This window comes from Manis javanica, chromosome 8 (assembly GCF_040802235.1).
Source record: "Manis javanica isolate MJ-LG chromosome 8, MJ_LKY, whole genome shotgun sequence".
Taxonomy (NCBI): domain Eukaryota; kingdom Metazoa; phylum Chordata; class Mammalia; order Pholidota; family Manidae; genus Manis; species Manis javanica.
In genome coordinates, this window is record NC_133163.1 from 48,608,044 (window position 1) to 48,622,136 (window position 14,093).

At 37.8% G+C, this 14,093-nt stretch overlaps 1 protein-coding gene across 2 annotated transcripts in view; it reads right to left on the minus strand.

The window, feature by feature from the left end:
- ATL1 (atlastin GTPase 1) overlaps positions 1 to 11,580 on the minus strand; it is a 96,599-nt gene extending 85,019 nt beyond the window's left edge. Inside the window, exons 1-2 of one of the 2 annotated variants that reach the window (XM_037016629.2) lie at positions 11,563 to 11,580; positions 11,190 to 11,359 (exon numbers count right to left, since the gene is read on the minus strand). In XM_037016629.2, the coding sequence (XP_036872524.1) occupies positions 11,190 to 11,223 (34 nt within the window). In that variant the 5' untranslated portion in view covers positions 11,224 to 11,359; positions 11,563 to 11,580. Of the gene's footprint in view, positions 1 to 11,189; positions 11,360 to 11,562 lie in introns of those variants that run through there. The other variant, XM_073211279.1, reaches the window with a different exon arrangement.
- Positions 11,581 to 14,093: the final 2,513 nt, after the last annotated feature.

Sequence of the window (14,093 nt, forward strand, 5' to 3'; positions counted from 1 at the left end):
ATATAGTAAGTGGGACATAAGCATGCTGTGAAATAAAACAAATATCTGAGTCATGACTATAAAATATTAAGATGGCTTATGGGAAGAAGTCTTATTACAATATATGCAAAATATGCAAAATACCATATTAAATATTCCTTTTCGGTAAGGAAACTTAAAAACACAGAAATAAGTTGTTATTAATTAGTCCAATAAAAAATAGAAGCAATCTATGGAATATTCATAAATATACACTTATTAGTTTGTATCTTACCTTAAGTTAAGAAACGGTCCCTATCTGAAACCTATCATTACCACCAATCTATACATATATTTATGGTAATCAATAGTTATATGTAAAACTATTTAGATAAGCCACAACCCAAATGTCTATCAACTGATAAATGGATGAAATGTAGTACATCTATACAATGAAATAATATTCATCAACAAAAAGAAATGCAGAACCAATATGCAACAACAGATGAGCCTTGAAAACACAATGTTAAGTAGTGGAACTAGTCACAAAGGACACATACTGTATGATTCCACTTATGTGAAATGTCCAGAACAGACAGGTCTATTGAGACAGAAAGTAGATTAGTGGTTGCCTAAGATTGCAGAAAGAGAGGGAATTATGGGGTAATAGCTAAGAGGTACAGATTTTCTTTTTCGGATTAATGAAATATTTTTAAATTGTGGTGATTAACACACAACTCTGATACACTAAAAAGCCATTGAATTATTATTTACTTCAAATGGGTGAATTGTATGGTATATGAATCATGTATCAATAATGCTGTTAAAAACACAACAGGTATACCTCATTCTATTGAGCCTTGCTGTATTACACTTTGCAGATGCTGCATATTATACAAAATGAAGGTTTGTAGCAACCAGGTGTCAGCCAAGTCTATCAGCACCATTTTCCCAACATTTGCTCACTTCATGTCTCTGTGTCTTATTTCAGAAATTCTATTTTTTTAATTAAAGTATCCTTGATATACAATCTTATGATGATTTCATATGAACAACATAGTGTTTTCAACATTCACCCATATTTTTAAGTCCTCATCCCCTTTATTGCAGTTACTGTCCATCAGCATAGTAAGATATTACAGAGTCATTAATTCTTCTCTGTGCTATACTGCCTTCACCATGACCTACCTATATTGTGATTGAGAATTAGAGTGCCCCTTAATCCCCTTCTCCCTCCCCACCAAACCTCTCCAAACCATTCACACTTCGGTAACCACTAGTCCCTTCTCAGTGTCTGAGAGTCTGCTGCTATTTTGTTCTTTCAGTTTTGCTTTGTTTTTATAATCCACAGATGACTGAAGTCATTTGGTATTTGTCTTCCTCTGCCTGGCTTATTTCACTGAGCATAATACTCTTTAGATCCATCCATGTTGTAAATGGGAGTATTTTTCTTTTTTATGACTGAATAATATTCCATTGTGTATATGTACCACTTCTTCTTTATCCATTCATCTACTGATGGAAACTGAGGTTGCTTCCATATCTTGGCTATTTTAATAGTGCAGTGATAAACATAGGGGTGCATATGTCTTTTCAAATCAGGGATCTTTTTCTCTTTGGGTAAATTCCTAAGACTGGAATTTCTGAGTCAAATGGTATTTCTATTTTTAGTTTTTAAGGACCCTCCATATTGCTTTCCACAACAGTTGAACCAATTAATATTCCCACCAACAGTGTAGGAGGGTTCACCTTATTCTGCATCCTCACCAGCATTTGTTGTTTCCCTTATCTTTTGGATACCATCCATCCTAACTTGTGTGAGGTGGTGTCTCATTGTGGTTTTAATTTTTGTTTCCCTGATGATTAACAATGTGGAGCATCATTTCATGTGCCTGTTGGCCATCCGTATTTCTTCTTTGTAGAAGGCTCACAAACACATGGAGGCTTAACAACATGCTCCTAAATAATCAATGGATCAATGACAAAATCAAAATAGAGATCAAGCAATATATGGAAACAAAGGACAACAACAACACAAAGCCCCAACTTCTGTGGGACGCAGTGAAAGCAGTGTTAAGAGGAAAGTATATAGCAATCCAGGCATATTTAAAGAAGGAAGAACAATCCCAAATGAATAGTCTAAAGACACAATTATCAAAATTGGAAAAAGAAGAACAAATGAGGCCTAAAATCAGCAGAAGGAGGGACGATCAGAGAAGAAATAAGTAAAATTGAGAAGAATAAAACAATACAAAAAAATCAATGAAACCAAGAGCTGGTTCTTTGAGAAAATAAACAAAATATATAAGCCCCTAACCAGACTTATAAAAAGAAACAGAGAATCTACACACATCAACAGAATCATAAATGAGAAAGGAAAAATCATGACAGACCCCACAGAGATACAAAGAATTATTAGAGAATACTACAAAAAACTATATGCCAACAAGCTGAAAAACCTAGAAGAAATGGACAACTTCTTAGAAAAATACAACCTTCCAAGACTGACCAAGGAAGAAACAGAAAATCTAAACAGCAACAAAATTGAAGCGGTAATCAAAAAACTACCCAAGAGCAAAACTTCCGGCCAGATGGATTTACCGCGGAGTTTTATCAGACATACAGAGAAGACAAAATACCCATTCTCCTTAAAGTTTTCCAAAAAATAGAAGAAGAAGGGATACTTTCAAACTCATTCTATGAAGCCAGCATCACCCTAATACCAAAACCAAGCAAAGACCCCACCAAAAAAGAAAATTACAGACCAATATCCCTGATGAACACAGATGCAAAAATACTCAACAAAATATTAGCAAACCGAATTCAAAAACACATCAAGAGGACCATATACCATGATCAAGTGGGATGCAAGGATGCTACAACATTCGAAAATCCATCAACATCATCCACCACATCAACAAAAAGAAAGACAAAAATCACATGATCATCTCCATAGACGCTGAAAAAGCATTCGACAAAATTCAAGATCCATTCATGATAAAAACTCTCAGCAAAATGGGTATAGAAGGCAAGTACCTCAACATAATAAAGGCCATATATGAAAAAGCCACAGCCAACATCATATTGAACAGCGAGAAGCTGAAAGCTTTTCATCTAAGATCGGGAACAAGACACGGATGCCCACTCTCCCCATTATTATTCAACATAGTACTGGAGGTCCTAGCCACAGCAATAAGACAAAACAAAGAAATACAAGGCATCCAGATTGGTAAAGAAGTCAAACTGTCACTATTTGCAGATGACATGATATTGTACATAAAAAAAACCCTAAAGATTCCACTCTTAAACTACTAGAACTGATATCAGAATACAGCAAAGTTGCAGTATACAAAATTAATACATAGAAATCTGAGGCTTTCCTATACACTAACAATGAACTAATAGAAAGACAAACCAGGAAAACAATTCCATTCACAACTGCATCAAAAAGAATAAAATACCTAGGAATAACCCTAACGAAGGAAGTGAAAGACCTATACCCTGAAAACTACAAGACATTCTTAAGAGAAATTAAAGAGGACACTAACAAATGGAAACTCATCCCATGCTCTTGGCTAGGAAGAATTAATATTGTCAAAATGGCCATCCTGCCCAAAGCAATCTACAGATTTAATGCAATACCTATCGAATTACCAACAGCATTCTTCAACGAACTGGAACAAATAGTTCAAAAATTCATATGGAAACACCAAAGACCCCTAATAGCCAAAGCAATCCTAAGAAAGAAGAATTAAGTGGGGGGGGGATCTTGCTCCCCAACTTCAAGCTCTACTACAAAGCCACAGTAATCAAGACAGTTTGGTACTGGCACAAGAACAGAGCCACAGACCAGTGGAACAGAATAGAGACCCCAGATATTAACTCAAGCATATATGGTCAATTAATCTACAATAAAGGAGCCATGGACATACAATGAGGAAACGACAGTCTCTTCAACAGATGGTGCTGGCAAAACTGGACAGCTACACGTAAGAGAATGAAACTGGATCACTGTCAAACCAGTAAATTCGAAATGGATCAAAGACCTATATGTCAGTCATGAAACCATAAAACCCTTAGAAAGAAACATAGGCAAAAATCTCATGTACCTAAACATGAGCAACTTTTTCATGAACATATCTCCCCGGGCAAGGGAAACAAAAGCAAAAATGAACAAGTGGGACTATATCAAGCTGAAAAGCTTCTGTACAGCAAAGGACACCATTAATAAAACAAAAAGGTAACCTACAGTATGGGAGAATATATTCATAAACGACAGATCCGATAAAGGGTTGACATCCAAAATATATAAAGAGCTCATGCACCTCAACAAACAAAAAGCAAACAATCCAATTAAAAAATGGGCAGAGGAGCTGAACAGACAGCTCTCCAAAGAAGAAATTCAGATGGCCAACAGACACATGAAAAGATGCTCCACATCACTTGTCATCAGAGAAATGCAAATTAAAACCACAATGAGATATCACCCCACACCAGTAAGGATGGCCACCATCCATAAGACAACAACAAATGTTGGTGAGGATGTGGAGAAAGGGGAACCCTCCTACACTGCTGGTGGGAATGTAAATTAATTCAACCACTGTGGAAAGCAGTATGGAGGTTCCTCAAAAAACTAAAAATAGAAATACCATTTGACGCAGGAATTCCACTTCTAGGAATTTACCCTAAGAATGCAGCAGCCCAATTTGAAAAAGACAGATGCACCTCTATGTTTATTGTAGCACTATTTACAATAACCAAGAAATGGAAGCAACCTAAGTGTCCATCAGTAGATGAATGGATAATGAAGATGTGGTACATATACACAATGGAATATTATTCAGCCATAAGAAGAAAACAAATCCTACCATTTGCAACAACATGGATGGAGCTAGAGGGTATTATGCTCAGTGAAATAAGCCAGGCAGAGGAAGACAAGTACCAAATGATTTCACTCATATGTGGAATATAACTGAAGGAACAAAACAGCAGCAGAATCACAGAACCCAAGAATGGACTAACAGTTACCAAATGGAAAGGGACTGGGAAGGAGGGGTGGGAAGGGAGGGAGAAGTGGGGGTTAGAAGAAAGGGGGCCTTAGGATTAGCATGTATAATGTGTGTGGGTGCACAGGGAGGGCTGTGCAACACAGAGAAGACAAGTAGTGATTTTACAGCATCTTACTACACTGATGGACAGTGACTAATGGGGGATGTGGGGGGAACTTGGTGAAGGGGGGAGCCTAGTAAACATAATGTTCTTTATGTAATTGTAGATTAATGATACCAAAACCAATCAATAAATATATAAATAATTGAAAATAGGATTACCATATGATTTAGCAATTCTGCTTCTAGGTACATACCCAAAAAACTAAAAGCAGGGTCTCAAAGAGATATGTGTACATGCATGTTCATAACAGCATTATTCACAATTGCTAAAACATTGAAACAACCCAAATGCTTACTGACAGATGAATGGATAATCAAAATATAGTACATATATTCAATAGAATGTTATTCAGCCTTCAAAAAAATTCTGACATATGCTACAATACGGATGATCCTTGAAGCCCTTATGCTAATGAAATAAGCCAGTCATAAAAAGACAAATACTGTATGATTTTATTTATATTAGACACTGAGAGTAATCAACATCATAGAGAGAGAAAGTAGAATGGTGGTTGCCAGGGGCTGGGTAGAAGGAGGGAATGAGGAGTTAGTTTTTAATGGGTGTAGATGTTTTGCAAGATGGAAAGAGTTCTGGAGATGGATGGTGGTGATGGTTTTTCAAAAACATAGATGTACTTAATACACTGAACTGTGCACTTAAAAATGATTAAGATGTTAAATTTTATATTATGTGTATTTTACCACAATGAAAACAATGAAAAAAGGAGACATGTAAAACTTTAAAATCAAGTATCATAGGAAAACATTTTATAACTTTGATGTAGGGGAAGAATTTCCTAAAATACAAAGAGTACAGATCATAAGGTAAAATATTAAATTGACTACTTTTGTTTTTTTTATTTATTTTTTTAAAGTTTCTAAAAAAGTTTATTGTGTCCTTTAAGAGTTTAAATATTTTAAATTTATTTGAAATGTATACTTTTATTAGAGAACATTGGGAAATTATTAATAGTCCCATCATCTAACTATACTTATTAACATCATAGAGTATTTCTAGTCTTTTTGTATGCTCAATAATTTTTTTTCTGAACTAAATTGAAATCGGTTTCTATATGCAACATATTTCTTTAATTTTCTTATTTTGGTATCATTAATATAAAATCACATGAGCAACATTGTGGTTACTAGATTCCCCCCATTATAAATTGACTACTACTTCTGTTTATTAAAGTATATTATCAAGAGTCGTATCACAAGGAGACAAAAGATATCTATAACACAAATTATCAACAAAGAATGTATATGAAATATTCAAAGAACTTGTGCAAACCAAGAAGGAAAGGAACCTAATAAGAGACTGGGAAAGGGCCAAGAGGCACAGAGTAGGAAACATGATGGCTAATAAAGATATGAAAATATGCTCATACCTCATTGATAATCAGTAAAATGCAGATTTAAACCACAATGAGATATCATTTCATACCTATTATAATACTATAATAGCATACTGTAAGTGTGGTTAAGGATGTGAGCAAAATACTCTGTGGAAAAATGGAGACTCTAAATTCCATTTCTTAAAAATGTAAAACTAAATAATTTACCATTTAGGGATATATATATATGTAATATGTGTTATATATTAATTATTTAGCAATATATTAAATATATGCAAATATAGGTGATGATGATATATAAATAATGTATCATATATATATTTAATAATATAGTTTAAGTGATCAGGAAATGAAAAACACCAAATTTACTAAAGTAATTATCTTTGGAGGGGGTAAGGAGAAGTTGCCGTTAAGGAGGGGCACATAAGCAGTGTCAAAATATTAATAAAGTTTATTTCATCTGGGAAGGGAGGATATAGATGCTTATTATTCTTTTTAAAACTTAACATCTACACTTTATATGTTCTTTAGCAAGTAAATATTTTTCATAAGAATTTTCATGTAAAAGAAGAGCCTCCAAATTTAAAAATACAACTTTCTTTTATAAATCAAAGTATCTCCCAATAGATCATTTTTTTGATGATCACAGGTTTCACTTACAGTCTAGTCATTGGTCCATAAAGGCTGCAGAGTTGAAATGAAGTAAACATATAACCTAGGAGTCATCAAGACAAGGTGTAAGTAGACACAAAATATATCTATAGGAAAAATGTACAGAAATATGGGAAAGGGAATCTATAGGGGAAGTACATGTATGACCCAGTAGAAATTTTATTTTGTTTCAGGAATAATAGATATACAGAAATTGAGGCAAGTAAAAAGGGACAAATGGTTTCATTCCAAGAAAAACAGAATACATCTAATTTAAAAAGAAAGACCAGAAAGTAACTATACTTAAGACTGTTCATTCCTCAAAGAACAAAAGCAGAGACCTAAAAATTAATTTTCAACAAATGCCTTTTCCACAAATAGACATTTTCTATACTAACTGTGAAGCTAAGAGTTTTTTTTTAAAGATAGGGAAAGGAAAAGCTTATACTTTCAAGCAAGTATTATTTTTCAAAAGTAATATTGCACTGACAGTTTCTGTTACACTGTAGAAAACTCAAATTCCCATGTGGTATATCCAAGTTTTTAAGCAACTATAATTAACAAAAACAAATAAAAAGGGTGCACTTCTGTTTTGTTTCTTGTAGTACATAAGCTCTAAGTCCAACATTGAAAGGGTGCTTTCTGGACTACTGTCTCTGATATTCATCTGCCTCCTTTATTTTGCACACCAGCATATTCTTTGCCTTTTTTTCTAGTCAGAGCAATCAAGTTCATAGAGAACTGATTTCTTGTACCAGTTTAAGCCTAAATAGGCTTCTTTTGGCAGGTTTTGACACACCATTTTAGTTCTTCATCCTCATCACATGGACTGGGAAAGCAAACAACCTAAATTTAAATCCTAGATCTATAAGTTACAAATTATGGATCCTCTGGCAAGTTGCTAATGCTCTCTTAGTCTCAGATTTCTTATGTATTAAAATAACATAAAACCTTTGAATAATTGACTTTTAATGCTCAAATTTATTCAAACTTCTAGTTCAATGTAGATTTCAGTACAGGTGGTGGGATTCCCAGTTCTACTCACAGACCTTCCCGGTTGTACCTTCAAACACTGTCCCCAACTCTGGGTGTCAGAAGAGATGCTTTTCTGCTCTCTAGCTTCCTCAGCCCTAGTAGAAGCAACAGTCTCTGATGACACAGATAAAAATAGTACCTGTCCTATGGAGTCCTTATCTGAATTTTAGGTTTACTGTATAAATTTCGCAAATATCTCTCTTGTCCTTTTTTGGGAAATCACCGTTTTCCAATTCTGGAATAGTATCTTTGCCCTCTGCACTTTGATTTCTAACCTGTCTGAAAAACATTTATTTAGCTTAATGTTAAGGTCAATTTGCTGTCTTCATTTATCACCTGAGTTTTTTTCTCATCAGAGACCTTTGGCTACTATGAAGGCTTGTTTTCTCTATTAACCTCACACCACGCCCCATTTTCTTATGAAAACACCACACAGCATTATGTTACAGAAAATAAATCAGAAGACAACCCTTGATTAAAATCTCAGTCCTCTAACTTACTAAATATGTGAATTTTACCAAGTTTTTTAACCTACCCAAGACTCAGTCTTTTTCACCTACCTAATAGGGAATATGTGCCGCCAAGTTAAGAGGCTAAAGATCAAATGCAATAATGCTAATGAATGTACCTTGAAAATTGTAGTTCTATACAGTGCAGAAGGTATTACCCATTCAACAAAGAGGCAATATAGCATAATGGTGAAGACAGAATCTGAAGTCAAACTACCAGAATTGGAATCTGGCTCTATTATTTACCTTTTAATATGTACAATGAGGTTTATAGCACCTACCTCATGGGATATTAGTTCAATGACATTGGCTATCATTGCTATTGTAAAATGCCTACTATGTGTTAGGCCTTATACCAGGTGCTGGTAATAAAATGGAGTTAAGATGGAGTTGGCTAACATCTTTGCCAAAGAAACCTCTGTCTCCTACTCCATATGTTATATTTTCTAAGTCCCTTAGATCATTCATACTTTACAGCAAAGAAAAATCTGAGTAATAAAGCATTTCCACAGAGTATCAAAATAAGACTCCACAATTCCACAATTTCTTTTCTGTAAAAATTTCCAGTGATAGCGACTCTAGTTTCTTTTCCTAATTTATCACTTGAGTTGAAACTCTCTTGTTGACTTCTGGGTAAACTATTTGGGATATGTTTCTATGAAATACAATTATTTAAGACAGTGTTTCTGAGAGTAACATCCAAAGACCACCTGATTTTTAATCACCTAAAATGCTAATTAACAGGTAGATTCCTAGACTCCATTTCAGACCTATTGATTCAAAAGCTCTGGCTGGAAGATGTGGGAGTCTGTATTTCTAGTAAGTTCCCAATGTGATTTTTATGCAAATCCCATTTGAGAATCACATTCCCAAGAAAAAAAAAAAACCTCCACTATATAAAAAATCTGTAACCAAAGGATATACTAAAGAATAATGATACAAAGCTTCACAAAGGAGAAGACCAAAACTGACTTGAACATATACACCTTAACTGTGAGTGTTCAAGAAATTCCTATTTTAGGCCAAGGGAAAGGGTACAAAGGAGAGACTCAAAAAGCTAACCCATATTTCAGAAGCAGCAAAGAAAATGGTGTTTTTACAATAGTCACGCTTACTAAAATTGGGGTTTGGTGATCTCAGGAAATGGGAACAATTTATCTTAAACTCAGACAACTATAGACTGACCTCTGTGCTCCAATTCCTGGCATCTACTACAAACCTTGGATAATCTCTCAAATAAACCTTGCCTACTGGAAGTTAGGTTGGGCCTATGATCAATCAGAGGCAAGGTGAATTTTATCTTTTGGTTAAAGTAAACAGAAATAACCAATTAAATTTTAAGTTTATTCCTCTTGGTCTGATGAAGAGTTATAGATGTTACTGAGACACGGAAAAAAGTCAGGAAGCTCCAAACTCCTAGTGAATGGAAACTTTCCAAATAATAATTCAAAGCTAATGAATAAAATATTTCTCTACCCACCATGCTACAGTGGCCTGAGGTCTGCTCTGGTTCAGATAATAAATGTCTTTCAGGGTTCTAGTTCCTAAGATGGTTGGGAACTTAGCACTGTGACAAGGAAGAAAGAGACGCCCAACCTGCCCACACTAACCGTCCCGAACCACGTCTGGAGCAGCAGAGCGGGCGGAGCCGCGATTTCTCCTGCATCACTGCGCTCTCTCTTCTCCGCCTGCGTGAGCGCCGCCCACCCACTCGAGACGTGAACCCACTGGGCCTAGCCTCTCCTTCCCCCTCCCCTTGGCCTGGTGCTGAATCATGAGCCCAATATCTCCAAAAGGTAAAAATCGAAGAACAATGCCGCCCTCGGGGCCGCCTGAGTGGGGTACCAGGTCGGGGTGGGGCAGGAAAACTGAAAACCACAACTTAATGCTTCCCTTCTCCTCCAATTCCCCACCCAACCCTCAAATTAAAACGACTACTGCAGCGCCGCGGGGTGGGGGTGGGGGGGACTCCCAAGCGGGCGCCCTTTCTCCCGGTTGCTCGGGTCTGCAGGGCTCCGACCCGGGCCCGGCGCGCTCCGCCTCATTGTTCCAGCGCGCCGCCCGCCGCCAGAAGCCCGCGCCCTGCCAGGCCCGCGAGCTCGCAGCTCCCGGGGAAGCGGCGGCTGGGCATCCCCGACCCCTCACTCCTCGCCCCTCAGCCAGGTAACGACAGCCCCTCCCGCCTCGCCTTCCTGCCAACCTATCGCTAAAGCGGAACCAGAAGTCCCCCGGAGACAGGCGGTGGGTGCTGTCCAAATGCTGGGAGGAGGAGGACCCGCGCGGGGGCGCGGAGCGGGAGCGGGAGGCTCCGGCCTGCGCGAAGCTGCAACAGTCGCCCCACCGCGCGATTCCGGTTGCACGGGTACCGCCCGGCCATGGTTCCTCCCGCCGGACAGCGAGCAGCTCGGATGTGGCTCGTCTCCCAGCCCTTGGCCCGCCTCATCTCCAGAAGCAGAAAGCGAAGGGTCAGTCCCGGGGCGGGCTGCAGAAGTCACGACAGGCTTACTCACCCCAACTGTTCCTGTCCCTGCGGTTCTTGGCCATGGTGGTTGGGGGACTGGTGGCGGTGAGGCGCTGTCACTGCGCGGGCTCCTCTCCCCGGCTGCAGGTTGCTGGCGGTGGGAGGCTCTGTGCCCGCGCTGGACGCAGTTCGCTCAGACTCGGGGATGTCGCTGCGGCGCTGGTGAGAAGGAGCGGGGAGGAGAAGGGAGGAGAAAGAGGATGAACCAAGCTCAGCATCACAAGCCCGAGTTCACACAAATACCAGCGTCACACCCTCCCTGCCTCAGCCCACCCCCAGAGCGTGAAGACAGTGACAGACGATGTACCGCAACATTTTCAATGTAAAACACACCCACAAATAAACAGCACCTCGTCACTCACACTGTGAAGAATTTAACAGCATTATCCAGTCACAGAAATACACAAACCAGTATATACTGCATCATTCTGAATGTTCAAACACCCGTTTTCTAGAAGTTACACTGCAGTGCAGGCATCATTTACAGAGCCTAAGAAGTTAAAAAAAAATCTGCATTTATTTACCAGGCACCATCCTCCCTCTCCCACTCCCCATTTTTAAAGCAAGGCCATGTTAGAAAAGAAGGTATGGTACATTTTGGTATCTTTACACTGAACAGGCCTGTCTTTTAAAATTAGGATACCGAATTTAGATCAAGATCAAGATAAATGAAAGCTAACTAACTCAGTGTCTAGTGGGCAAATTTCCCACTAGATTTGCTGAGATAAAGTCTGAAGTTATATCAACAAATACTTTCAGTAAAGTAATACTACACAGCCTGGCTGAGCCTTGTCAGTCACAAAGGTTTCAGACAATTTTGAGTGGAAAGCAGAAGGCAATAAATACTTAAAAAATTCTCAATCTCTCCTTTCCACTGGTTTCTTCTCTCCACCTACAAACTTAGTTTTCAGCATTCTAGAAACACTGTCCCTTCATGCTACCTCAGGGTATCATCATCCCATTCCTCATCTCCTCTAAAAGCTTACTCTTGCATTTGGTTGTTGTGCACACCCTACAGATAGGTTCTGCCTGGGAGATTAGTACTAGCCTCTAAATTACAAGATCCTTGGTCTCTGCTTATTCCTCATCATAAGCAACTCCTCATTCTATGTTCCTCAATGTAATTTACTATGATGGCTTCAGACAGGACTTCCAGCTGATAATTCTTAAATCTCAGTTTCTAGTCTTAAGCTCTCTTAGAAGTCAACATACCAGAACTGAATTTATAACTGCCTGAGGTCACCTTCACTTGTTTTCCAGACACTTGGAAATCAACATTTCAAAAACCAAACTCTCTCATCCACTACTGCCAAATCTTATATATTGCATATTTCAGTTAATTGTTCTAGTGACCTCAGAGCTGTGAACACTGTAAACCAAATTTACATTATGGTTCAGTAGAGTTGCAATCCCCAAACACTAATGGAACAACATAGGAAGATAGAAATTATCTCACCCCTACAACTACAAATCAAATTCATAGGACAAAGGTGTGTTCTATTCTTCTTATATTTCTTCACTGTAATTCTCAGCTCACATTCCAGCCTGATAATTCCTGTCAGCCAAATCTCATTAAAAAAGAGTCCAGTAGATTGCACCAAAAAAGGAATGCTATATAATTCAGTATCTATTCCTAATTGTAGAAGAAACTTATTTTTAAAAAACTCTTTTCCTTTGTAATTAATAAGTAATCTGTGGGATAAATACTTGTACTGTATGAATACTTTGCCCAAGAACCTGTAATCCAATGGCTTTTAGCATCCATTGATATCCTTTTCTGAATCAACTTTACATTAGTGATTTTTTTTATGCCAGTGATTTTTAAACAAGTATAATAGTTCTTTTAAATTTTACATTTTGTACCTGGCATTCGCTCTTCCACCTTTGTTGAGTACCAGTATAGGTTCATGAAATATTTAAAAAATTGTGTTATTACCATAATTATTCTTTCTAATGTTCAAATTGCCCTAAATTTGGCCAATTGGAGACCCTTTGAGTTAACATCTGTGTCCTTTTAACATATCCTATTTGTCTTTGGTCACTTTCTAGTTTTTTGGCACAAGAAAATGTTTCAAGTTTCTCTTGCATTTTCCCTGCCTCAGAACTAGAATCAATCACTTCTCTGGCTCCTTTTAATGAGAAAAGGAATTTAGACACCAACATCTGGACGCTAGTTGTGCTCATTGCTGGCTGGAGTTTCACTATTTCTAGACTCTTTCAGTGGACATTGTTAGAACATTTTTTTTTGGTATCATTAATCTAGAATTACATGAGTGACATTATGGTTACTAGACTCCCTCCATCAAGTCCCCACCACATAGCCCATTAGAGTCACTGTCCACAAGTGTAGTAAGATGCTATAGAATCACTACTTGTCTTCTCTGTGTTGTACAGCCCTCCCTATGCCCCCCACCCACTACATTAATGTCTGCTAATCGTAAAGCCCCTTGTTCCCCCTTGTCTCTCCCTTCCCACCCATCCTCCCCAATCCCTTTCCCTTTGGTATCTGTTAGTACATTCTTGGGTTCTGTGAGTATGCTGTTGTTTTGTTTTTTTCTTTGTTCTTATACTCCACATATGAGTGAAATCATTTGATACTTGTCTTTCTCCATCTGGCTTATTTCACTAAGCATAATACCCTCTAGCTCCATCCATGTTGTTGCAAATGGTAGGATGTGTTTTCTTCTTATGGCTGAATAATATTCCATTGTGTATATGTACCACATCTTCTTTATCCATTCATTGACTGATGGACACTTAGGTTGCTTCCATTTCTTGGCTATTGTAAATAGTGCTGCGATAAACATAGGGGTGCATCTGTCTTCTTCAACCTGGGCTGCTGCAGTCTTAGGTCAAATTCCTGGGTCAAATGGTATTTCTATTTTGAGTATTT